General features: G+C 42.8%; 1 protein-coding gene across 1 annotated transcript in view; it reads left to right on the top strand.

Moving 5' to 3' along the window:
- Nucleotides 1–21,169, top strand: part of TNRC6A (trinucleotide repeat containing adaptor 6A) — a 125,890-nt gene extending 104,721 nt beyond the window's left edge. The window contains 13 exon segments of the mRNA XM_006148291.3: nucleotides 194–340; nucleotides 500–637; nucleotides 1,572–1,700; nucleotides 2,405–2,482; nucleotides 3,092–3,302; nucleotides 8,353–8,484; nucleotides 10,454–10,612; nucleotides 11,258–11,398; nucleotides 13,966–14,073; nucleotides 15,413–15,634; nucleotides 18,075–18,145; nucleotides 18,864–19,003; nucleotides 19,494–21,169. Of these exon segments, the coding sequence (XP_006148353.1) occupies nucleotides 194–340; nucleotides 500–637; nucleotides 1,572–1,700; nucleotides 2,405–2,482; nucleotides 3,092–3,302; nucleotides 8,353–8,484; nucleotides 10,454–10,612; nucleotides 11,258–11,398; nucleotides 13,966–14,073; nucleotides 15,413–15,634; nucleotides 18,075–18,145; nucleotides 18,864–19,003; nucleotides 19,494–19,869 (2,052 nt within the window). The 3' untranslated portion in view covers nucleotides 19,870–21,169.
- Nucleotides 21,170–27,293: the final 6,124 nt, after the last annotated feature.

The following is a 27,293-nucleotide window of genomic DNA, read 5'->3' as shown; positions in this document are numbered from 1 at the left end:
TCTTAATCCCATAGAATATGTTTGGCTCTTTTTATGTGCTCTAGAATTAATACTAATCTGATCTCTTCTGTTTTCTACCTGTTTCCTGTTGATGCTGGAATGTCATGTGACTTCTCTTCTGTTCCTGCAATGATTTCTCCCTTCCACTTGTTTGCTTGGCTGGTGTTGCTCATCTTTCTGTCTGTCCAATCAGGATGGCATTGTAGCAGATGAATCCCAAAACATGCAGTTTATGTCCAGTCAAAGCATGAAGCTTCCCCCTTCAAATAGTGCACTACCTAACCAGGCCCTTGGCTCCATAGCAGGGCTGGGTATGCAAAACTTGAATTCTGTTAGACAGGTAAGTCCAGATGTATATTTTAGGCTCTCTGTTGAATGATTGTATTAGTAATAAGATCTCTCTTATATGTAGTTATTGTGTTTAAGTCAGTAGTACATGCGGTAATTAGATGTTTGTCCCCAAAGACTACCACTATTGCTTTGTTATTTGATTTTGTAGAATGGCAATCCCAGTATGTTTGGTGTTGGAAACACAGCAGCACAACCCCGGGGCATGCAGCAGCCTCCAGCACAACCTCTTAGTTCATCTCAGCCTAATCTCCGTGCTCAAGTGCCTCCTCCATTACTCTCCCCTCAGGTAAATGCACTTCCATTACATTCTCTTCTGTTTACCTGAAAAAGAACCTTGAGTACCCTCTTATTCTAATGAAATGTCTTGTAGATATTATTAGGGAAGTACAGGTGGCCCTGCCTCGAGCACAAGTGGGAGGGCAGCATTTTGCAAGGCTGGGGCCACATGGTAGACCTGGGTTTCCATCTGGGACTGACCTGAAAAGACCGCTCACAGTGTGCCCCTGTAATCTTGACTAAACAAGCAGCTGGGACAGAGGGTCACGACAGCAAGACCCTATCAAGAATGTGTGTCTGTCCACCTCTTTCTCTCACTTCCTTCCTCTTCCCCCCCTTTCTCCCTCTGTCTCCTAATAACAGTAATAAAAAGAATGTAGGGAGGATGAAAAAAATGAATCAAGGATAATTTAAATATAAAATTTACCAAGTTTTTTCCATAAAATACCTTGGGACAATAGCAAGGTAACATTGACTGGTTTAAGATTCTTCTTTGTTGGGGTCAGCAGGTGGCTTGGTGGTTAAGGCACTGGATAGCAACATGGCCAACCAACCACAGTTTGAGTCCGAGACCTGGCAGTTTAAAAATTATACCTGTCGTGTGTGTTCGTGCCCACCCCCAAAGTCCTGAGAGGAGAATGGAACAGAAGTGATTACAGCGTGGCCATCCCCCAGGGGATGGTTTCTCACTTTTTCTCTCTTTGTATTTTTCTGGCAAGCGCATGGCAAAACCTAAAAGAAAAAAAGGTTCCTCTCTGTCACTTTTTACTTAAACCCAAGAGAAAGGATAATGTAAATGATAAATTTGTAGGACAAAGAGAATAGAAAAGACCATAACTCCCTAATCTACAAATTTAATTGCTCTGTTGACAATTTAAAATACACAGTACATTTTGCTAGTTTGAGCTATTTTATCAACATTAATTTACTGTTGTGATCTTAAGGTTCCAGTTTCATTGCTGAAGTATGCACCAAACAACGGTGGCCTGAATCCGCTCTTTGGCCCTCAACAGGTAGCCATGCTGAACCAGCTATCCCAGCTAAACCAGCTTTCTCAGATCTCCCAGTTACAGGTAAGTAGAGTAGTAGTCATATTTAAAACACACTTATTGGAACCAGCAGATGGCATAATGGTTACGTTGCTGGACTCTCACAGAGTTGATTGCAGTTCAAATCCCAGACCCAGCAGCTTAAAACTCACGCCAGGTGCATGTGCATGTATGCCCAAAATCCTGAGAGGAGAATGGAAAAGGGATTGCAGCATGACCATCCCCCTTGGGGAGCGATTTCTTGCTTTCTGTTTTTCTACCCCTCTCTGTCTCCGATGAGCTTATTCTCCCTATATAGCAAAAATCTCTTTAAAAAAAAATTTATTTTGCCAGACACTAGACTCTGTGTAGGAAGTACTACAGTAAACAAAACAGGCCTCACAGAGCTAACAGTTGTCAAGGAAGACAACGTAACAAGTGTGAGTCATGTTCAAAGACGTGCAGGAAGCTGTGTAAGAGGAGGCCAAGCCACATATGGGTGATGGTTGGGAAGGATGCTGAGAAAGAGTTTCTCAGTTGAAGTGAAAGTATACAGTGCACTGGTGACTGAATTTCAGCAAAATGACTAGAAAGAAGCCCAAGGAAGAGATTATAGTAGATGAGGTAGGATACTTTGTCATGGGCTGAGTTAAGCCATGCCCCTGTAGGTCCCTCTGCCATCATCCTCCTGAACCATACTAATATCCAACGATGTGATCATGACAACCTTTTCGCTATTTTTTCTGCAGCGATTGTTAGCGCAGCAGCAAAGGGCGCAGAGTCAGAGAAGCGTGCCTTCTGGTAACCGGCAGCAGCAAGACCAGCAGGTAGTCAGATCTTTCCACTTGCTATGCTTTTCTTTTACAGACTCAATTTATGTAATTCCCATTATAACAAGAGAGACATCTTTAGTATCTTTAATAAATGAGGACTTTTTTTCTCTCTTTAATATCTTGAATAAAATAGAACTTTAATTCTTTAATAAAATAGAATTTCATTAAAATATAGTGAAGTGAGACCAGTAGGTGAGTAGCCTGGTGGTTAAGACACTAGATTTCTACACAGCCAAGTAGTTTGAGTGGTTCGAGTTCCGGACCTGATGGTTTAAAAATCATGCCGGGCATGTGTGCTCACTCAAAATCCTGAGAGGAGAATAAAGAAGGAGGGATTGCTGCACGGCCATCTCCCTGGGGGATGATTTCTTTCTTTCTCCCTTCATCTCTGGTGAGCACATGCACCCTATGGCAAAAACTTAAAAAAATAAAATATAATCTAGTATGTTAAGTCTGCTATTTACCATAAATCGTATTCATTATTATTTTGTGATTATTCATCTTTCTGCTGAGAAAGAAGTGAATACAAAACTGAAGAGGAGGAATGTGTCTATACTTGTAAAGATTTTTGTCCTACAATTTTTCCCATTTTGTCATTTGAAGGGTCGACCTCTTAGTGTGCAGCAGCAGATGATGCAGCAATCTCGTCAGCTTGATCCAAACCTGTTGGTGAAGCAGCAGACTCCGCCGTCTCAGCAGCAGTCACTCCATCAGCCAGCCATGAAGTCTTTCCTTGACAATGTCATGCCTCACACTACACCCGAGCTGCAAAAAGGGCCATCACCAATAAATGCTTTCAGCAGCTTCCCTATAGGTGGGTCTTTCCTTGGCAAAAGCATTGAGCTGATACTTAAGCATCACAACCCTGGATCCTTTTCTCTTAGTGTTATGGTTCTGTTTCTTCATGAAAGCTGCAATGGTCTTTTAGCCATTCCATCCCTCTTCAGGATTTATCCAGTCTCCATGCTTCTGGGAAGGTCTCTCTCTTTTTAACAAAATCCCACTGTTTCAGAAATTGCATGCTCATTTTAAGTGGGTTACAATAAAGGAAACATTTCTTTTCGAGACCTAATTAGGTATTTTAATGATAGAATATGAACAGATGGAAAAGCTGATGTTATTAGAAACAAGACACCATAGAATTTTTTTTAAACAATATTTTATTTTCTTTATTATTATCTTTTTTTATTTGACCAGAGAGAGAGAGTGAGAAAGCAAGCTGCCTGGTCCAGGACTCAAACAGTGGTCAGCCACAGGGGAGTACAGCTCCTTAGCCACCATGCCATCTGCTGGCCTCAATACAACAGATAATTTTTAAACACTGCTGCTTGGGGAAAACAGGAGAGGTCACAGTCACATGCAGTAGTTTTCAGAACTTGACCGTAGAATTATTATCTTTTTAAAATTTTTTTATTTTTATATTTCATTTTCTTTTCACATTATTATTTGGCTTACAAAATGGATATTTCAACAGGTGAACATTTCTCCCTAGTACAGTTGATAAAACTGCAAAATATATTCAACAGATAGTGCCACATTTCTTTGTGCCATTAATGCTTTGCCTCCCTATTTTTCTTCTAAATGTCCTTCCTCAGACCATCCTCTTTCACACACACTATATCTGGTATTTACGTCTATATACTGTGTTTCTGTATCTGTTAGTCAATTAGTTTCAGTCATAGAGTGTGGACACTCAGTATATATTAAGTGGGGACATACAATGCCTCTCCTTCGTAGCCTGGCTTGCTTCACTCAGCAGTAAATCTTCCATATTCTAAATATTTATAAATGATTACTGCTTTTATCACATTTATATAGCTTTCTCTTTTCTTTTTTTTGGTGGGGGAGAGTTTTTTCTATAGGGCGTGTGCGCTCGCCAGAATGAAAGACGGAAGGGATAGCTATACCACAATCCCTTCTCCCCTCAGGATCTTGGGCATGCATGCACACGCGCCTGTCCAGCGTGAGTTTAAGCCACCAGATCAGGGACTCGAACCACGGTCGACTACATGGGAGTCCAGCAACATAGCCATTACGCCAACCGTTGGTTCCATCCCTTACCTTTTTTTCTTTTGTCTCCAGGCTTTTATGTACACTCCATGAAAATTTCAGGCTTGTATATTTTTTCCTTCCTGGGTCCCTTTTTTTCTTGTTCTTGTTAGTTTTTGGCTTTTGATTGTTCTCATCATATTCATTTTGTCTTTTCTTCTTCCCTTACAATATTTTCTTATAGACCACCTTACTCGTTGTTAGCCCAACCGTGTTGGAAGGCAGTAGTCAACTAGCCTGTTCTGGGCTGTAGACAGAGGTTGGGGCATGCTGTTGCCCCTACTGCTGCTTCACTCTGGCTGAACTAATGTATACATGACTTGGCTATCCTTGGCATTGCCACAGACTCTCAGCTAGAGTGAAAATTGCCCTTTGAGTCTTTGGGATTGTTAGCACACTCTGCTCATTTCCAGAAACTGTTCCCTTGTCAGTTACTATTGTTGGTAAGTACCATAGAAATCATTTGCTGGTGACCACATGATTTCTGAGACAGCAGTGTAATGGTAGAAGAATATCCAAGCACGGTGAGAGCTCTGGATATCACCAGTGAGGAGATGTGGTTTTTACTGTTCGACTATACAACTGAAATATAAATCGGGCCACTGTAGCAGTAAGTTTTAAATGTGGGATTTTCTATCCTGTCTGACTTTCCAGTGAGGGATCCTTCTTTCTGATTAAGATTTTGTTTAACCAATGCAAACACTATTATCAGGCAATGGCAAACTATAGCCCATTGGACAGATTTGGTCCAGTTGTCCAATTTTGTAAATAGTTGTTTTTGTTTTGGTTTGTTTGTTTGTTTTTTGGAGAGGTTTTTGCTATAGGGTGAGTGCACTCTCCAGAAAGAAGAGAGAGATAGAGAGACAGAAAGTGAGAAATCACCCCCCAGGGGGGATGGCCACACCACAGTCCCTTCTCCTCTGTTCTCCACTTGGGATCTTGGGCAAGCATGCACACGTGGCCAGCATGAATTTAAGCCACCGGGTCTGGGACTCGAACCACGTTCGACTACATGGGAGTCCAGTGATATAGCCATTATACTAACTGCTGGTTCCTTGTTTTTGTTTTTAATGGGAAAGAATGTGTGTATAGAAAGAGGAGTTTTTTGTTTTAAATTATTTTATTTTAACTTTATTCATGTATTTTTAACTTGGCCAGAGAGGGTCAGAGTGTGAAAGACAGAGTGAGAGAGAGGGAAAGTGAGAAAGCAAGCTGCCAGGTCCAGGACTTAAACTGTGGTCAACCGTGTGGGAGTTCAGTGCCCCTAACTACCAGGCCACCTGCTGGCCCCAAAAGAGAGGTATTTTTGACAAGCCATCAGGATGTCTTGTGATATTCCTACCCAGCCTCCCCATTTGCAGGGACCATTTAGTTTGGGTCAGAAACAACCCTACCCTCCTGTGTAGCCTCAGACACAATGTATCAGCTTGTGCCACCATGACTAGGCCAATAAATATTTATTGGGACACAGTCACGATTTTTCTTGAGCATATTAATCTATACTGCTCTTGTGCTACAGTGGCAGAGTTGCATAAAGACATGGGGACCATGTGATCCACAAAGCTTGATAATTTGTTATCTGAACCTTTACAGAAAAAAATTTGCCAACTCTTTTTTAATTGATGGCCCAGAAATATTTTTATTTGCTTTCTGCAAAAACAGAGGGTTCATTAGAGAATTTATATTATTAAAGTTTTAAAGACCTATCATATGGACTTTCATCAGACCAGAGAATTTAAAACCATTTGGAAAATCTTCCTTTTTTGTTTTTTGTTTTGTTTTGTTTTAATTTGCTAGTGGGTACATTGCTTGCCAGAGAGAGAGAGAGAGAGAGATGGGTCTTAGAGGGGAGTGAGAGATAATGCCCCATGGGGCCAGCAGGTGGCACAGTGGTTAAAGTGCTGGACTCCCACATGGCCAACTGTAGTTCAAGTCCCAGACCTGGTAGCTTGAGAATCACGTCTGGCACATGTGTATGCATGCCCAAAATCTCTAGAAGAGAATGGTGGAGAAAGGATTGCAGCGTGGCCATCCCTCTTGGGGGGTGACTTCTCACTTTCTTTCTCCATTTCTGTCTCTCCACTGAGTGCATGCACCCTATAGCAAAAATATCTCCCTCACCCTCCACCTCCCAAAGAAAAGAAAGAGAAATAACCCCCCATGGGGAATGACCATGCCACAGTCCTTTTTCCTCCATTTCTCCTTTTTAAAATTTGGCCATGCAAACATACACTCCCAGCGTGTTTTGTTGTTGTTTTGAGAGTTTTTTTTGTTTGTTTGTTTGTTTTTTTTTGCTATAGGATGCGTGCGCTCGCCAGAAAGACAGAGACAGACAGAGAGACAGAAAGCGAGAAATCACCCCCCAGGGGGGATGGCCACGCTGCAATCCCTTCTCCTCCATTTACCTCTTGGGATCTTGGGCACGCATGCACACACGCCCGGCGTGAGTTTAAGCCACCGGGTCTGAGACTCAAACTGCGGTCGACTACATGGGAGTCCAGCAACATAGCCATTACGCTAACTGCTGATCCCTCCCAGTGTGTTTTTCAAACCACTGGATTCAGGATTTGAACATGCAGTTGGCCATGTAGAATCCAGTCACTTTAACCACAGTGCCATAAGCCAGCCCAGTTTTTATTTTTTTAAATAAGGATTTTAGATGATTCTGATATTAATGGTGCCTGGATCTGTATTTTAAGAAACACTGGCATACAGGACCGGCAGTTGGTATAATGACTATGTCACTGGCCTCCCATGTAGTCAACTGCGGTTTGAGTCCCAAACCCAGTGGCTTAAACTCATGCTGGGTACATGTGTGCCCAAGATCCTGAGAGGAGAAGGGATTGCAGCGTGGCCATCCCCCCTGGGGGGTGATTTCTCGCTTTCTGTCTCTCTGTCTTTCTGGTGAGAGCACGCACCCTATAGCAAAAACCCTTAAAAAAAAAAAAGAAAGAAAGAAAGAAAAGAAAAGCGCTGGCATAATAGTTTTCTGACCACAGTTTCTAATTAAGATTGATATGGAACTTGCCCACTTAAGTGTAATTGTTAGAGCAGCACATTTTTGCTTTTAGTAAATAATATCCTTTGGCTGGTCAAGCAGCTGAAAATTGTATACTTTTGTAAACAAAAAATTGCAACTAAATGTTCATATATTCTTCATGCAGGAGACTCTTACTAAGGTAGCTAAAGAGATTATATTAGAGATGAAACTTAATAAACTTAAAACTCATAACATTTTACCTCTTGTTTTGCCAAGGAATTTTTAAATACTCAAAATTTTATGGAGAAATAGCTTTCCACATATACCTATTTGTACAATAGTATGACTACTTTCATAGTTAGAAAACATCAAGTGTTAGGATAGCTCTTGGCAGGCTGAGGGAGGGTGTTGTACATGGTGCTCTCTGACACCCTAGCCAAGGCTCTTTCTGCCAGCATTGTATCTGCATGACCTTGACTTGGAGTCCAGAGGGTGTTCTGCTTGCCTTGTCTTTATTATTATTTAGTTGTGGATTTATATTAAATAATATAAAGCAGGATTGAGAATACCACATAGCTTTTTTAAAATAATTATTTTATTTATCTTTATGTATTTATTTTAATTTGACCAGAGATGGACAGAATGAGAGAGAGGGGGGGAAAGTGAGAAAGCAGGCTGTCAAGTTCAGGACTTGAACAGTAGTTGGCCATGTGGGAGTCCAGTGCCTTTAACAATCATGCCACCTGCTGGTCACTACGTATGGCTTTTTATAAAATAGAAGTTGTGGTATTGACAGGTTATGTGCTATATTTTACAATTTTCTTTTTTTTTTAAGGCTTGAACTCAAACTTGAATGTAAATATGGATATGAACAGTATTAAAGAGCCACAGTCAAGACTGAGGAAGTGGACTACAGTGGACAGCATTTCTGTGAACACATCTTTGGATCAAAACTCCAGCAAACATGGTATAAAATACATTCTTAAATTTTCAAATACATTTTTACTTAAAATATATTTTTAAATATATATCATTTGAAAGCTAAATTATTTTAGAGCTTTTCCTCATTTTAAAAATGTGCCTTACTAATTATTAAATTCTAGTTAAGACAATAGACCTTCAAATGAAAAACAAAATTCACCTCTTAAGCTGTTCTTCAAAGGAGATAGAAGGTGGTTTTTTGTAATGTTTAAGTTTTTTTTGGGGGGGGGGAGGAATTTGCTGTAGGATGCATGCGCTCACCAGAAAGAGAGAGACAGAAAGCAAGAAATCACATACACACACCCCCGGGGGGACAGCCACACCATAATCTCTTCTCCATTCTCCTCTTAGGATCTTAAGTGTGCATACACATGCGCCCGGCGTGTCTTTAAGCCACCAGGTCCGGGACTCAAACCACGGTTGACTACGTGGGAGTCCAGCGACATAGCCATTACCCTAACTGCTGGTCCCATTAGCTCACTGTTTTCAAGGTTCATCCATGCCATATCATGTATAAGTACTTTATTCCTGTTCGTTGTTGTATTGGAAAATACTACAGTTCATTTCTTCATTAATGGATGCTTATTTGAGTCTAAGATAGTTTTGATTTCTTCCTTTCTTCAGCCTCCACATCTAATCTATCCGTGTGTAGTGCCATAATATATAGTTTGTGTAGATTCTCATTATCTTAGCAGCCTCCCTGCTTCCATGGCTGCCTCCCTTGCCTCTTGACTATTGTGCACACCACAGCAAAAAGTGATCTCAAAATCAGTCAAATCATGTTGCTTCTCTTCTTAAAACCCTTACTGTGGTCTACAAAGCCCCTCAAGAGCACCTATTCTGATGCCATCAAGGAATAGGATACAAACGTGGGTCAAGCCAGCTGGGCCTGGACCTGTCTATAGTGTGTATATCTCACCCTAGAACTTCAAAGCAGAATAGGCCTCCTCATTCCTGCCTGCCCTTTAGGATCAGGGTCTGAATCCTAAAGTTACTCACTTTCCCAGTTATGTATTTTTCAGGCAAAATGGTGTCTCAGTTCCTCAAAAGCTGTTCAGCTCTTTTTCTCCCTGAATTTTTGTGTAGTCTGTACCCACTGCTAGCTCTGCCTCACCTTGCCACACATGCTTTCCTTCCTTCTCCATCTGTTTTCTTATGTTTTTTTGTTAGAATACAGTGTTCACTTAGGGTATTGGAGCCCTTTCATCTCTTTTCTGTGTGCGGCATTTAACATAACCTCTGGCTCTGTTCCAGTGAGACAGTGGTATGTTTTGCTGCTTGTAGAAGAATGTTAAGCTGTGCTCAAACGTGATTATGGGGAATAAATCACAAGCAAATAATCATTTCTAAGTGACATTAAGTTGTGTATTTAGGAATTTTACACTCATTTTGTTAACATATCTTCATTAATACTGTGTAGTCAGAAGGGGTATTATAGTCATTGTAAGCAGAAAAATAGACTTTTTCTCATTATATATGTATTCTTTTGTGGGCATAGTAATTTCCAAGATTCTCAGATATACCTCTTTGCCATGACCACAGTTCTTTATCACAATTATTTTTCCTTGCTTTGTATTCCTCATTCACCATCCCCCACAAAGAACATAAATCTCCCCAACAAAGAGCTTGTTCTCAGTATAGGCCAAAGTACAAATGTTCAAATGATTTGGGAGTAATTTTGTACTCATAGTCAATTATTGATGGTTATAGTCCTCATATTCTTCCTGAAATGAAATCCACTGGTCCTTTTTAGACATTCTTCTAGTTGAGACATTTGAATTTCCATAAGAAAGCGAGTTAAAAGTGGTCGAAATCTGGAGAAACTCACAGTCTTCTTGACACCATATGGTTTGCAGAACCACAGATCTAATAGGAAGTTTTCTTATATTTGAGAAATGAATAAGAAATTAATAAGTCTATTTTGTTCATTTTCACTATCATTTTTTTCTTTTTAGGTGCTATTTCAAGTGGTTTCAGGCTGGAAGAGTCTCCATTTGTTCCCTATGACTTTCTGAACAGCAGTGCTTCACCAGCCAGTCCTCCAGGTTCAGTAGGAGATGGCTGGCCACGTGCCAAATCGCCCAATGGCTCCAGCAGTGTTAACTGGCCACCAGGTAAATGTCAACAGCTTCTTTCATGAGACTATATTTCCATTAAGGTTTCGTTCCATCTGAACTCTCTAATGATTTAGCCCACATGACTGGGCTGGTGAGGTGGTAAGAAACAGTACAGAGATGAAGAACAGAAAGGTGAGCATGTAGTCATGGGCAGATGTGTGCATCCACCTGTTCAAAGACCTCTGTGTTCAGGCAGCAAAGGCAGAGGGAGTCCCATTGACTAGAATCAAGGATCACTGAAAACCTTAATTCATTGTTTTTCTTCAGCAGTGTCAGGATTAACTTGGAAATATTTCTAGTTGTACTGAAGAATTATCAGAAATGTTGCGATGACGTTTTTGTCCTACTTGAGTTGCCATGGCTTTATGATTTGTCATGAAACACTTTAAACTGGTACTGTTTACAAATACCTAACGCAGAAAAATGACTTTAATCGTAAAAACTTGCAGGGTATTCATAAAGAACAGCTTAGATTTGGCTAGTCATAGTACTGAACCAGCCTCTCAGGGCATTAATATAAATAGTACCTGTTGGGAAAATATCTGAGAATTACATAGCATTTAGGGATAAAAGTTTTGGATGCTAATAACAGATTTTTAAATGATGATTGAGCTTTGAACTAATTTAAGTTTCCATTTCCAGAATTTCGCCCTGGTGAACCATGGAAAGGTTATCCAAACATTGACCCCGAAACTGACCCTTACGTCACTCCTGGCAGTGTCATAAACAATCTTTCAATTAATACTGTGCGGGAAGTTGACCACCTCAGGGACAGGAACAGTGGTAAGTACAGGAACAAGTCAATTTCGCAGTGACCCTCACTAACACGGTTTCAGATCAGCTCGAAGGAGTTTGAGGCTCTTAGCAGCAAGTCTGCCCCGTGCCTCATGGCACCTGACATTCCAGGGATCATGAAAATGAAATGTTCAGTTTTCCCATAAGTGACTCTTTAATTTGGTCACTTTTAAAATGATGACGTATTATCCATTGATAGAATAAACATATAATGTTACTGTACAAAGTCAACACAAAGGATCAGCAAACATTTGCTTTCCAGTATTTGCATTAACACTTGACAGTTGTCACCTAGTTTATAACAAGTTAAAGGGTTGTAGTTATTTAAAAATGGCTATTTCGGGGGGCCAGCAGTTGGTGTAATGGCTATGTTGCTGGATTCCCATGTAGTCAACAGTGGTTCGAGTCCCAGACCCAGTGGCTTAAACTCACATCGGGCACACGTGCGTGCGTGCCTAAGATCCCGAGAGGAGAATGGAGGAGAAGGGATTGCAGCATCCTCCTGGGGGATGATTTCTTGCTTTCTGTCTCTGTCTTTCTCTTTTTCTGGTGAGTGCATGCACCATATAACAAAAACCTCTCAAAAAAAAAAGGCTGTTTTTGTAAAAGATGTTTTTATCTCTCAGTATTGAAGGACTTTTGGTTTTCAGGAGCAAATTAGTGTTTGTCTTAGATAGGGTAAATTTAAAACTAAGAATTCCTTTAGTTCAGGTATACTTTTTAATGGACTATCAAATAAAATTATCCTACTTTCTGCTGTTTTTCAACATAAGGTATTTACATGTATTCCTTCTGTGATTTTGCAATAGAAGAAAGGTCACAAAATGAATTTGAAATAGAAAATATTGAAAAGCAGTTTCTCTGTTTCTGTAAAATACATCCTTCCTTATATTCCTTCTAAATAGTTTACAAAGAAAATGTAAAACAGCCAGCATTATCTGTGGGATAGATAATTTCTTAAGGTAACGGGTGCTTACCATATCACAGTGCTAAGAAAAGAATCCTCATTCTTAAGCATCTGAGTTTAGCAGACAGCTATGTAGGAGGAGTAAAAAGCTATGACTTTCACAGAAGGAAATGGGAGCATAAAGCTAAGTGCTGGATTCCCATGTAGTCAACAGTGGTTCGAGTCCCAGACCCAGTGGCTTAAACTCACATCGGGCACACGTGCGTGCGTGCCTAAGATCCCGAGAGGAGAATGGAGGAGAAGGGATTGCAGCATCCTCCTGGGGGATGATTTCTTGCTTTCTGTCTCTGTCTTTCTCTTTTTCTGGTGAGTGCATGCACCATATAACAAAAACCTCTCAAAAAAAAAAGGCTGTTTTTGTAAAAGATGTTTTTATCTCTCAGTATTGAAGGACTTTTGGTTTTCAGGAGCAAATTAGTGTTTGTCTTAGATAGGGTAAATTTAAAACTAAGAATTCCTTTAGTTCAGGTATACTTTTTAATGGACTATCAAATAAAATTATCCTACTTTCTGCTGTTTTTCAACATAAGGTATTTACATGTATTCCTTCTGTGATTTTGCAATAGAAGAAAGGTCACAAAATGAATTTGAAATAGAAAATATTGAAAAGCAGTTTCTCTGTTTCTGTAAAATACATCCTTCCTTATATTCCTTCTAAATAGTTTACAAAGAAAATGTAAAACAGCCAGCATTATCTGTGGGATAGATAATTTCTTAAGGTAACGGGTGCTTACCATATCACAGTGCTAAGAAAAGAATCCTCATTCTTAAGCATCTGAGTTTAGCAGACAGCTATGTAGGAGGAGTAAAAAGCTATGACTTTCACAGAAGGAAATGGGAGCATAAAGCTAAGCACAAAAACCTCACAACAGGTTATAGAAGGATCTGATGACTTACCAAAACAAGGGCTGCTTTTTTATCTATAGAAAGGTCTACAAGTCAGAAGAGGTTTGCTATTAAAGAACGCACACCATTGAAGGTTTTGAGTGGAAGAATCGTACTTAAGGTGGGGTAATCTGACTGGAGTGAGCAGAATGGACAGGCTCGGGAGATGAGTTAGGGAGCTGTCATTGTGATATAGATGTTGGCCAAGCCTAGGACTAAGCTAGAATGGTCTTCTGGGGGAGCATTTCAGTTGGAAAGGCTGGAGCATTGGCTCACTCATGGTGCTGGGGATGAGTTGCCTTGACCAGCTGGCTAGCCATAAGAAGTCCCTGGAGTTCAGATACAGGTTTTAGGAGCAGCAAGAACTAGCCCTCCTTTTAGAGAGCCCAGGACAGAAAGTAGAGCTGAGTGCTGTCTGGGTTGCTGCATCTCATTGTCAGAGTGCATTTTCACAGGCAGGTAGGAGACAACAGGTAGATGGGAAAGTGCCTGTCCCAGCTGAGGCAAGAACAGTTAGTGTGCACTCAGCATGTTCTTCTGAGAGTGAGAAGGAAGATGCAGCGTTGGTGCCAGCTGTGCCCCAAGCCGACCTATTGGCTTTCTTGTGGCATATTGTTATACTTTGGTTTCTCTGGATGCTTTTCTCATTCTTACATGCCGTGTCCCGGGCTCTGGTGGTTAATTGGATTCTTCCCCCATGTAGGGTCATCCTCATCCTTGAACACCACGCTGCCTTCAACTAGTGCCTGGTCATCCATTCGTGCCTCCAACTACAACGTTCCCCTCAGCAGTACAGCACAAAGCACTTCAGGTGGGCCGCGTCCTGTTCTCACCATGGCCTTCTCTGGAAGGAGGAGTGTAGTCACACCTGGGTGTGTGGCTGTGGTTTTTAATGTCTTCCTCTTTTTATCTAGAGTGCTCTTTTCAGGTAGTTAAGAGATTATATTTGTGAGCCTCAGATAATGTTCTTAAATTATTTGTTCCTTTTTAAATTTGCTTTACCCAACAGTCAACTACTAAAATAATGAGCTTTCATTGACCAGCTCTCACTCTTGTCTGAGAGCCTCCTCAGCTGTGTAATTAAATATAATTTAATTCAAAGCAGTTCTCAAGCTATCTGCAGTGAAGGAACTTTTGTTTTTTAAGTTGCCAGTCCTTGTAGGCAGATACTATATAAAGCATGAATTTTGAATTGCTAGGAAAATGAGTACACAGTTCGGAGTTAAGGCAGCGTCACACTGCTGCCAGAATTTGCAGGTGCTCCCCTGCACGTCTGTACTCGTGTGTCTCAGACTGGTGATAAACTGTTGTGACCTGTCTTCCAACCATGCTTCGACCAGCAGTGAATAAGTAGACATGCGCTCTGTAAGCCAAGTGGAAAAAAACTGACAGTGATGGAAGGTAGACGATGTTCCATCCTTTCTTTCCCTCATGTTTTTGAGCATTATTTTGACATAGTTCACTGTGTGCCTATCCCTGCACACCCTGAACACCCCATTGCTATGAGGCAGCATGCATCAGGAATGGAGCTTACGCTATTCTGTTCTCTTTTTCTTTCTTTGAAAACTGGCTCTGCCTCGGACCCCATAGGCAAATCACTTAATCTCTCTGAACCTCAGTAGACTACATGTAAGGATTTGTGATAGTGTACGATGAGTGCCCAGTGGCTCAGCACTTGGCACAGAGAGACAGGCAAACAGCCCGCATTGGCTCCCTCCTTTGGGGCTCCTTTCATAGTCCTTTTTCCATGAGTAAGTAACAAAGGTGTCAAGTCCATTTAATGGCCTAGGTGACTGTCTTAAGTGAGTGATTCAAGTATGGTTACTAAGGTAAGGTAAGGAGTTCGCAGTTGTTATTTTAGAATTACTCATAGCAGAGATACCCCCAAATAGAGTACAGTTTTGTTTAGTGACCTAAGAATCTCATAGGTCTTAAAACTTTACATAACAGATAAATGATCTGAGTGTTTTTTGAGGGGGAATAGTTTCCTTTGGGCCTTTTGCTTTTTCTCATTTGGCAGTTTAGTTCAAATTGGGGGGGTTAATAATTTGTTTTTATTTTATTTTCATAGGAGAATGAATGTTACTAGGAAATTTTTTTTCCTTAAACATTATTACATCCGTCTCTCCACTTTTTTTTCCTTTGAGCAGCCAGAAATAGTGATTCCAAATTGACGTGGTCTCCTGGTTCAGTTACAAACACCTCTCTGGCTCATGAGCTGTGGAAGGTCCCTTTGCCACCTAAAAACATCACTGCTCCGTCCCGCCCACCTCCGGGACTGACTGGTCAGAAACCACCCTTGTCTACGTGGGATAATTCTCCCCTTCGTGTAGGTGGAGGATGGGGAAATTCTGACGCCAGATATACCCCAGGTAAGATAAGATACATAAGGTGGTTTCATATGGCTTGTTTCCTAGATGTTAACCAGTACCAGCCTGGTTTAACAGAGACTTAAATAGTAAGCTTTTGCATGACCCTCTGAAAGTGGAATGAGAACCTAACTCAATGTATAATTCCTAGTGTATTGCTATCTTCTGCATTTTTCATGTCTTTGAGAGTCGTAGCCTAGTCTACTAAGAACATTTCCCCAAAGACACAGAGCAGTCCATAGTGAAGTTGATGGAAGATGAATCTCCTTTCTCACTGAAGTCCCTCGGAAGTGCAAGTTAGAAAGTGTATTAACTTTCTGCTTGTGGCAGACTTCCAGGATAACACTGTCTCAGGCATAACAGAAGCCTCTGTTTGGCAAAGCTGGGGAAGATGAGAGCATCCTATCTCAGTCCTAAAAAATGAGGCCTGTTTGAGTGATAGCTTGGCCTGTGCTTGGGGTGATCATAAAATGTATTGTTTAGGAACCAGCAGTTAGCATAATGGCTGTGTCACTGGACTCCCATGCAATTGACTACGGTTCGTGTCCTGGACCCAGTGGCTTGAACTCATACTGGGCTCGTGTGTGTGTGTGTGTGCCTAAGATCCCAAGAGGAGAATGGGGGAGAAGGGATTGTGGTGTGGCCATCCCCCCTGGGGGTGATTTTTCACTTTCTGTCTCTCTGTCTCTCTCTGTCTTTCTGGCGAGCGCACGTGCCCTATAGCAAAAACCTCTCAAAAAAGAAAATGCATTGTTTAAACAAGGACATTTGAGCATAAGAAAAGGGCTGTTCATTAATCATATAGGGCCAGCAGCATAAACCAGACTGTTCCGAGAAAACTAAAACAGAAGTCCTCCTACCTCTGTCTGTTCTAGAGATGATGTGCTGGATTCCTACTAGCACCATGTTCCCGCCTGCTGTCCCCCACCACCACATGTGTACCCGACACGGCTGCAGGTTTAACTCAGAGCAGTCTAGCAGTTCTAGCAGCAGATGTGGCCTTATCCTTTTTTCTACCAGGACCCAAAATTGTACCATTCTTTCTTATCTCCAGGCAGAAAGTGAATAATAAAATTTGATTTATGTTTTCTGAAGTAGTTTATATTGAGTTGTTGGAAAAGTCTGATACATTTTGCATAGAAAAACATAAAAATAATACATCATGGGGGGCCGACAGGTTCCATAGTGGTTAAGGTGTTAGACTCCTACGTGTTCATTCAACCATGGTTTGAGTCCCAGACCAGATGGCTTGCTTTTCTCACTTTCCTTTTCTCTCTCTGTCTCTTTCTGGTAAAAGTAAATAAATAAGGATGACTAAAATTAAAAATAATTCTTAAAAAAAAAAAAAAAAGCAGGTGGCATGGTGGTTAAGGCGCTGGACACTCCCACAAGGCTGACCACAGTTTGAGTCCCGGACCTGGTGGCTTGCTTTCTCACTTTCCTTCTCTTTTTGCATCTGTCTTTCTCTGGTCATATTATAATGAATAAATGAATAAATAAAATTAAATAAATAATTCTTTAAAAAAAAAAAAAAAGGAAAAAGATACATCCTGACTTTTCCAACAACCCAGTAATTTCTGCTCTTTGGACCCATGATTGGCTTTTGTAGTATTTTCTTTGGGGAAAATGTTTAATCGTTTGAAAAGAACACCTGAGTGTGTTTCAAGCTGCTAAATAGAAATTAACGTAACTGGTGTGGTGTAAGCAGTTCTTTGAGATCACAGACATATCTGGGTGCCAGCTGAGCTGCTGGCAGTATGCCAGGACTAATAGTAAAAGTGGCCTGGCCACCCCTGAAGGAGGGTTGGCAGAGTCGAGTGGGATCAGGAGCCTCACCTGTAAGAATAAGCCGAGCAGAGCAGGCAGTCAACACCAGGGCTCAGGAACCTGAGAGCACACAGGTTCCCTATTGGGGAGGGGCAGTAGGAAAGTGTTTTTGAGGCTCCTCTAAAGAGCTGTATATGGAGAGTGAGGGAACTTGTCATGTTTAAAAGCTCTCCTGCTGGGGGAGAATGAATGCCACAGGGGCCAAGCAGGAAGACAGCAGGAACTTGACAAAAATTGAGGACTGTCTGGTTGGGTCAAAGCTCTTACATCCCTGAAAGCTTTATACCTTTGGAATGTACCTGCAAGGCCATGAACTGAGGCCTTCCCAGATGGTTATCATTCTAAGGTGAGTTTAGCTTTACAACTGAATATATCCCAAAAGGATGTGGCCTTTTGTGGCCCACTACCCTACCATATGTTGAACTGGGAGTGGTTCTGGGCCTGGGCAGAAAGTATCCCATGTAGAAGTCCAGGGAAATAGTCAGGACAGAAGGAGGCCAAGAATCCCAGTGATCCAGCAAGTGGCCATGATTGGAACAGGATGGGTATTTGTTCTAAACAGTCATTTAGGCCACAGTCTTAGAAAACTGACTTGACCTTTTCTTTTCTTGTTTAGGTTCCAACTGGGGTGAGAGCAGCTCAGGGAGAATAACAAATTGGCTTGTTCTAAAAAACCTTACACCTCAGGTAAGGACAGCAAGTATCCTGCTTGTATGGATATACCCATGAGCACGGGAACAAGTTTCTAGTCCCTCTAAGTGTGAGATAAGGGCTGCTAAGTGATAGTCAGGGCCAGACAGGGGAAGCAGCAGAGAACTGGTCTTCAGATGCCTCAGGCAGCCTAGGGTCAGACCCAGAAACTCTCACTCTTAATGTGCCTGGGAGCTGACCAGAAGCACACATTCCTAGGTCTCACCCAAGACTCTTACTCAGTAGTCTGGGCTAGCATCTAGGGACTGGCATTTTTATGAGGGAGTACAGATGAATTTGGTGTATATGGTCCTTGTACTGCACTCAGAAACCCTGGTCTGCCCTTGTACGGTAGAGCATTTCTTTAGCCCCCGACCACCTCCTCCTCTGGAGGCTGGATATTCAAAGCCCACCTCCCTCCTACCCCCAGGGAGCAGTGCCCTAATGGATCTTGTCCTCAGGGCAGGAAAGAGAAGACATGATGCCACAGCGGGGGCAATGGCTAACTAAGGAGTTGGGGACCTGGGCAGTGTCCAGGAGTCTAGAGGCCACAGAGGTATGGCTCTGGGACCAGTGGAGGTGGGGAGGGGGCACCGTACCCAGCATAGCAGCAAGTGCCAGTGAAAAGTGAGCCTGGAGCAAAGCAGCCTGGAATGGCCTCCCTGGAGGGCCCTCGTGAAAATTCCTCTAATCGGCATGCCCCGCTCTGTCGTAGATCGATGGCTCAACTCTGCGTACTCTGTGCATGCAGCATGGCCCACTGATAACATTCCACCTGAACCTCCCACATGGAAACGCATTGGTCCGTTACAGTTCAAAAGAAGAGGTAGTGAAGGCACAAAAGTCTCTGCACATGTAAGTTGGCTATTTTGCTCTTGATTAGGAGAGCTGGGGGAAGGAGTGTGTGGAAGCACGGCCAAGGGCGCCATGACAGCTATAGGCACCACGTGGGATGCTGTGGGAGGCTTCCTTCCAGCTTCATCGTGCCCTGGGTTCCAGGCTTGGCACTCCCGAGGGAAGAGTCACAGGCTCAGAATGGCTCTGGAAGATCCTCCACATTGCTCAGAGGAGACAGACTTAGTCTTGACACACCACAATGGCACTTATGAGGAGGTTTGCCCTGGGTTTGGCACTAGCCTTGTGAGAGTTTTAGTTGTGTGTCTAGGCCCCTTCCCAGGCCGCCACCAGAACACCTGTTCCTTGAAGGGAGGACACGCTCTCCACGTAGTGTGCTGTCCACTCTCGCCGCTGTTCCAACAGAGAGTTTCTCCCTCCCTCTCGTTGGACCATTGAAACCCTTCAGAAGGTCAAGTCCTCACATACCTGCTGTGCCTCTCTCCTCTAGGTGTGTACTGGGGAACACTACTATTCTTGCTGAGTTTGCCAGTGAAGAGGAGATCAGTCGTTTCTTTGCACAAAGTCAGTCTCTGACCCCTTCTCCTGGCTGGCAGTCTCTTGGTTCCAGCCAGAGCCGGCTGGGCTCCCTCGACTGTTCCCACTCATTCTCCAGCCGGACCGATCTCAATCACTGGAATGGTGCTGGGCTGTCGGGAACTAACTGTGGAGACCTTCACGGCACTTCACTCTGGGGGACCCCCCATTATTCCACAAGCCTGTGGGGACCTCCAAGCAGCAGCGACCCCCGGGGAATTAGCAGCCCATCCCCCATTAATGCTTTTCTTTCTGTTGACCACCTGGGTGGGGGTGGGGAGTCCATGTAATAGTGTAGGTGTAGACTCACAAACTGTGACCTCAAGACGTGAACGAAAGGAGCACTAAGTTGGGCTCACCGCCTGCAGCCAGGGGCCACCTGTGGGAACAGCTATTCTCTGCACATTTTCCACTTTGTTTTCCCCAAAACATATCAGTTTTGAATACTTGAATCATGCAGGCCAATATTATAATGTGAAAAGGTATCTATCTATTTACACTCCCAAATAGCGCCATACATGCTAAACCGTATAGAATGAGCTCACTTGTGTATATTCATCATGTTTAGCCTTTGGATTCTTCCTTTTTTCTTCTTTATCATTTATTTTTCTATTCCCTTCCCCCTCCTTCCTTTTTCTTTTCTTTATTTCCTTCTTTTTTTTTTTTTTTTTTTTGCAAAACCATTTTTGGGCTGATAATGTATGAGCTTTTACCTTTGCACTGAGTGATGTTCTCTCCATCTAATCTGCGGTCTGGAGGGACAGCTGTTCCAGTGTAAATGTTTACTCAAGGATGTTCTTAAAAGGTGTGCGCTCTCTACTATGCCTTGATGTTGCCTACCTTATTGTGGTATCGTGGAGTTTAAAAGATCAAGTTATGATACTGACTTAGGATTATTAATGAAAGTATTGCACCAGTTTTTTCATGTTATAAAACTAAAGAATTTCGCTCTGCAGTTTGAAAAACTGTGGCCACAGCTGTGACTTGCAGCCCACCTGCCACCCAGGACGGGCCCTGCACTTTGAATAGGCTTTCCATTTTGTTTTGAAGGTTCCCACGTTGAACATTCTTGTTTACAGATTTTTTTTGTTTGTTTTTTGAGAAAAAAATGTTTACTCTTCCATCATTTAAAAAAATGTAAAAGACAAAAAAAAAAATGGAGGATGATTTAAAAGATGCTTTCTATCTCTGGGAAAAAGGAGCAGCATTTGGCCATGTTCTTTCGTTTTTCTATTTCTGTCCTAAATCAAAGAGCATGGTTCTCAGGAAAACCAGTTCCCCAGTAAAAAACTCCTTGTAGTTTCTTATAGGAAGAAAAGAAAAACCCCAACTTTTAGCACTGATCCTACATATTGCTCTGTTAAGGAATTTTCTCTGCCAAAAAAAAAAAAAAAGAAAAGAAAAGAAAAAAAAAAAGAAAGAAAAAGAAAAAAAGAAAAAAAAAAACATGCTTAAAGCTGGAGTTTGACATTCTGCTTTCAGATGCTGTCTTTTTATTAGTGAGTGATGGTTTGCTAATAATCAATAGGTAATAATTTTTTGTAATCCCATCAAGTGGCTCTATATGTTTCTGCTCTCTTGTGACTGTGTTAATGTTTAACTGTTGTACCTTAAAGCCGAAATCAGTAACTATGCATACTGTAACCAAGGTATTGGGCTTACAGAGTTGTTTGTTGTATAAAGAAGATTTTAAATGTTGTTGCAAACTAACGAGTTACACCATTTTTAAATTTCTTTTCTCCTCCTTCCCCCTTTTTTTTTGCCCACAAATGGTATTATAATGCTTGCTTAGTCAAAGAGAGACTAAACAAGGGTAAAAATTTTAACAGTACAGAATTTGCCATCATTTCATTGCCTTGATACTAACTGTTTGTGTCCTAAGATGCAAAAGAAGTCAGTGGCTTTTAACTGTTTACAAATAGAATGTGATTGTAAAATGTACAGTTTGGTTGTGTTTGAATTATGAAATTTCTTCAGATATAATAAACCATGACTTTTTGGCTGCTCAACATTAATTGTCTTTTTTGTGAATTTATTTGTAGGCTCTTTTTTATAATGAAAGTTTCAAAGTTGCTATGTATGAGGGTTCTCATAGAGCAACCGATTTAAAATTTAAGCAAATATTTGAACATTTTATCTGAACTTATCCACAATTTCACCCTGAAATAATGTGAGAACAATGGGAAACTGTAGCTTGCTCCTTCCTACCCTCTTTGAGCATCTTTGGGATCTGGTTGCTCAAAGCTCTTCTGTGACTTCATCTTCCCCACCATTTGTGCCCATCTCAAGCCTCAGCAAGAGATCATTTGGAACATGAAGCTTAATGACTTGACAGTGTACTAGTGTTAAACTCTCATACCTCTGTTACAGAACGAGAAATGCCACAGCCTGGACTGGCCTTTTCTTTCCCCTTCTCAGCCCTTGCTTCTCGGTGCAGGAGCTCTGGGGCAAAGCCTGTGTATGTATTTCAGTGTATGACTTCAAATCATGCAACTTGCCAGGTGTAAGCTAATGTTGTTGGACACCTTACTTAATATAAGCAAATATTGTTCAGTGCATTCAATGTATATTGACTTCCATACTGGTTTTTCCAAAAACCAAAGGTAGCTTTGAAAAACCAAGTCTGGAAATGTTTGGAACATTAAGCTGATTGACCTTTTGGGGCTTTGAGTAGTATATAATTGACTTCATAACTGCGTTAATTGTATTGTTAAAGTGTTTGGGAGTTTTTTGCGCTTGTTATGTGGAAATAAAGTGTTTGATTTAAAAATTTTTAAAGTGGTTTTGAGTTTTGCCTAGTCCTTAAATAATGTAGCCCTATTCCCTGAGCGGCTCTTACTCTGAAGTCTTCCTGAATCTGTCCCAGCTGTCGGCACCTTAGTGCAGACCGTCGGTCACCCACAGACCTGCATCTGACTGGGCTGTTTCCCTGGTTTCGTGACCTCCAGCCACTCAGAGCTACAAGAGGCAGGCTAGGCTTTTTCAGGTGTATCTCACAGCTCTGCTCCCACCACATGTCCGGTCTCTGATGTGCTAAGCTTCTCTGCATTGCTTCTCTGGCTCCACTCTACCCTTCGTGGGCTGCCTGGACCCACCTGACTCTCAAGGGCTCAGGGTGCTTTGACTGTGGTCAGTTTCCCCTGGGCATGCTTCTCTCCATCAAGAGCAGGGCCACCCCTCCATCCCGCCTACCACCACCACCGCTTTCTGCCAAATGTGATTCCATCTCTATTGCCTTAGGGCTCTGTACTTGACCTCCAGATGATGAGCAAGCGCTTGCTTGTCTTTGCAGTCTGCCTTGTCAGACATGGCACAGTGGCTGTGTAAGCACTTGCTTTCTGTCTCTCTGTCTCTCTCTGTCTGTCTGGCGAGCGCACGCGCCCTATAGCGAAAATCTCTCCCTAAATAAATAAATTAATTAATTAATAAATTAATAAAATTAAATAAATAATTATTTTAAAAAACCCACTAAGTTCTTACTAAGTAACAGTGGTCATTGTTTTTGATACAGTATGTTTTTACTTATTATTTTCCCCTTTATTTATTCTTTTTTTAGAGGTTTTTGCTATAGGGCACGTGTGCTCGCCAGACAGAGAGAGACAGAGAAACAGAGAGTGAGAAATCATCCCCCAGGGAGATGGCCACGCCGCAATCCCTTCTCCTCCATTCTCCTCTCGGGATCTTAGACACATACGCACACGCGCCCAGTGTGAGTTTTAAGCCACTGGGTCCAGGATGTGAACCGCGGTCAACTATGTGGGAGTCCAGCCACACAGCCATTATGCTTTCCCCTTTATGAGAGAGGGAGTGGGAGGACATTTTTTGATAGGGTCTCACTGTGTCTTGACCCTCCTGTCCTAGCTTTCCAGTCAGCCAAGATCAGTCTGGAGGCCATGTGGGATGCCAGAGTTAATTCCTATGCCCAGAATGTTAGAATTGGCCCAAGAACCAGACTCAGGCTTTCATATGGCTTCCAGCCTCCCAAGCCCATAGGTGGGCTGCCATACAATAAATTTTTCTTTTCCTTTTTTTTTTTTTTTTTTAAAAATTCCTTAATTAATTAATTAATTGCACCAGAGAGAAACAGAAAAGGAAAATGAGAAAGCAAGCCGCCAGGTCCAGGACTCAACAGTCCAGGGCTGTTTTATGAGAGTCTGCCTATTTGAATACTGATAAAGGAGTGAATAAAGCCAAGGAGTGAATAAAGCCAATAAATGAGCCTCAAGGTATTCCTGGGATCCTGTGTGTGGTGTGATTTGCTGGGCCAAAGCCCCCAGGACCCACCCAGTGCCATCTCAGGTGCACTTCGGAGCCTTCTTTTCCCCAGCTCTGGTATGCTGACAAAACTCCTGCCCTTTGCTGTTCATTTGCATTTCCTGGAGCCACTGGTTTTTGTTTTATTTTGTTTTGTTTTGTTTTTGAGAGAAAGATTTTTGCCAGAGAACACCTACACTCACCAGAAAGACAGAACGTGAGAAATCACCAAGAAGAATAACCACACCGCAGTCCCTTCTCTAGTCTCCTCTCGGAATCTTGGGCATGTACACACACACGCCTGACGTGCATTTGAAGCTGCCGGGTCTGGGACTAGAAGCACGGTTGACTATGTGGGTGTCAGGCAACTTAACCATCATGCCATCTGCTGGTCCCTAGAGCCACTGCTTTATTTTGGTTTCTGTTTTGATATTTTTTTCCCCATTGAAAACACCTGGAAGTGATAAAAATGTGAGATTTTTTATTTTTTAGGCATAAAGATTATGAATTCTAGCAATGACTAAAGGCCCTTAATGCATGAGCATAAAGAAGCCCCATTCTTTGGGAACTTGTTTTGCAGGTAGTTGTTTTTTGGTTTTTGTTTTGTTAAGATTTTTTTGTTTGTTTTAATAATATTGTCTGTTTCTGTTGGGTTTGTTTTTATCTCCTCTTGCTAAATCTGGCAAACAATACTGGTTTGTTCAGGCTTCCTTTTAAATAAGTACGTTCACGTTGTGCTTTTAAGTGAGCCAGGTTTAAAGGCACTCGAGGAAATAACAGCGATGTGCAGAAGCAGTAAACGCTGTGACTGAGCCCTTCCCACATGCTCTCTTTGCCCTTGGAAGTTGCTCCTGGTTATTGGTTAATGTGACCTTTGGAGTTCGACCAGCCGGGGCTGAAGGCTCAGCAGAAGGCCACTGCCAGCTCACCCCTTGTCCCCCAGTAATATCCAGCTCATCTGCTCTTCCTAAAAGCAGATTCTGGTTTTGGTTTTTTTAGGACCTTGCTGTCTTGATCCCCCTGCCTCAGTCTCCTGAGTAGCTGGGACTACAGGTGTGCTGAGAATCAAATCCAGGCCTCCCGTGTGGCCTCAGCCTGTGCAGCAGGAGTGCCCACCCAGCTCATGGTAGGTGGCCAGCCCACAGCTGACTCTGCCACCATGCTGTCCATCTGTCCCATGACCTTGGCCCTGATGGCCCGTGGGTTCCTCCCCACTGAGACATAATTTCCATACCATAAAATGCCCAGACCTAAGTGCACACTTGGAGGAATTTGAGCAAATCGGGAGAGCCACCCTCTCAGTCACCATCCAGCATGTGTCCATCACTCCAGGAAGTCCTCAGCTCTATCAGATCACTGTCGTGCATGCCACCCTTCCATGGCTTTCTGTAGCAACTGGGGAAAAAAGAACCTTTACCACAGCCTGTGAGCTGGCTTGCCGGAGGTCGTCCCTACAAGCCTACCTCGGGGCAACTGCTCCTCTTGTCCCAGGTGGTCGTGGCTGCCTCCTGGCCCACTGCCAGCAAAGCCTTCTCTGGACTCTAGTCTAATTTACTAGTTCTCGGCCTGGGGTACTTTTGCCACCCCTGCCTGGGGGACATTTGGCCAAGTCTGCAGATGTTTTTGATTGACATGCCTCTGACAGGTGGAGGCAAGGGTGCTGCTCAACACCTCAGAATGCACAGGGCAGTCCCCACATCCAAGGTTATCCAGTCCCAAGTGCAAGGATGTGCAGTCCCAGTCTAGCTCCTCCCGCTGTCTGAGTCCAGGTGCATCATCTCTTGCCAGCACTAAGGCCTTATCCTCATGTCCATTCCAACTGTAGGGAGTGACGAACCACGGTAGGTCAATCCCCAGCCTCCAACCATGGCTGGTTCTCACCACATGTGGTGTAAACACCGTTAAAAGAAAATAAGCCAGCCGATTTAATAGTCTTTTTTTTTAAAGAATTACTTTATTTAATGTTTATTTTAATTTGTCCAGAGAGGGACAGAGAGAGAGAGAGAGAGAAAGCAAGCCACCAGGTCCAGGACTCGAACCACGGTCAGTCATGTGGGAATCCAGCGCCCTTAACTACCACGCCACCTGCTGGCCCCAAGAGTAGAGTTTTAATAGAGTAAATCTTAAATTGGGCCAATTTAAATTGGGCCGTTGTCCTCGGGCTTCCAGACAACTCCAGTCAGCCATGTGGTCAACTTGGCATTTATGTCTGCAGAACAGGAAACTCCTACAAAAACCATAAATGAGGGAGTGAGGTAGAGAAATCATTGGTTACATTCTGAAGTTTGCATTAACATGGTTTAAAAAAAAAAGTAACCAGCTCAGAAAAACAGCCTAACATGTACATTTTGACTTATCCATAGGAACAAAATATGGGGAGTACACGGGCTGTTTTAGGCCAAAATAGTTTAATTTAACTACCGTGAGCTCCTGTGACCCTGAGACCTCCAGCCTCTGACCTCTGCAGCCTTCTCCACCAGCTCACTCCCTATGGCCCTGTGGACAGCCTTCCTTCCCACCACAGCCATCCAGCCTTCCTCCCCACCGGTCTTTGGCTTGCTGTTTCTAATGCCTGGAAATGCTTGTAGCCCCTCACACACCTCAAACTGAGGTCGAGGTGCAGGGGTGGGAAGTGGTGGCCCTGCTTGTCCTCATCAGAGCTGTCAAGAGCTGGCTCTTTCTGTGAGGATGACTGGAGGAGTGGGATCAGTTGCCCACGGCCAGTCCATATTCAGAGGTGGAAGAAAGAGCCCAGCCTCGGGGGGATACAGTGTCTCCCAAGGGAAGCTATCCATGCCTTGTCCCTGTGGGAGAAGTGAGGCAGGGCAGGGCAAGAGTGAGGAGTGTGAGGGACCCAGGTATCAGCTTGGAAGGTGCTCACTCTCAAAGTCACCTGCATGTGCCTGAGTGGGGGCTTTGTCCTGAGGAGAGGGGACAACAGGGCTAAGAATGGGGACTGCTTTTTACAAATTTTCTGATATGGGGAACAGCAGATGGCATAATGGTTATGTCACTGGACTCCCACATAGTTGACCATGGTTCAAATGACAGTCCTGGTGGCTTAAAACGCACGCCAGGCAGGTGTGTGTGCGTGCCCAAGATCCTGAAAGGAGAATGGAGAAGGAATTGTGGCATGGCCATCCCCTCTGGGGGGTGATTTCTTGGTTTCTGTCTGTCTTTCCAGTGAGTTCATGTACCCTACAGGGGGAAAAAAAACAACAACAAAAAAACTCTCTCTAAAAAAGTTCTAATATGCAAATGTTTATCATGATATTAGCAAGATTAACGTGACTAAATTGCTACATGGCATCACATGTCATTCGTGCTCTTATTCCCAGTACAGTAGCAGGGCAGCTGCATGCACTCTTACACCAAATGAATGATGCAAAAGGTGAGCACAGAGATCACAGCTTAATGGCCTAGAAAGCGTTTTGGTGGGAACTGCTCTTAGAGCTGGCTG

Source organism: Tupaia chinensis, unplaced genomic scaffold (assembly GCF_000334495.1).
Source record: "Tupaia chinensis unplaced genomic scaffold, TupChi_1.0 Scaffold000231_2, whole genome shotgun sequence".
Classification (NCBI taxonomy): Eukaryota; Metazoa; Chordata; class Mammalia; order Scandentia; family Tupaiidae; genus Tupaia; species Tupaia belangeri.
This window is presented reverse-complemented; position numbering and strand designations above follow the sequence as displayed.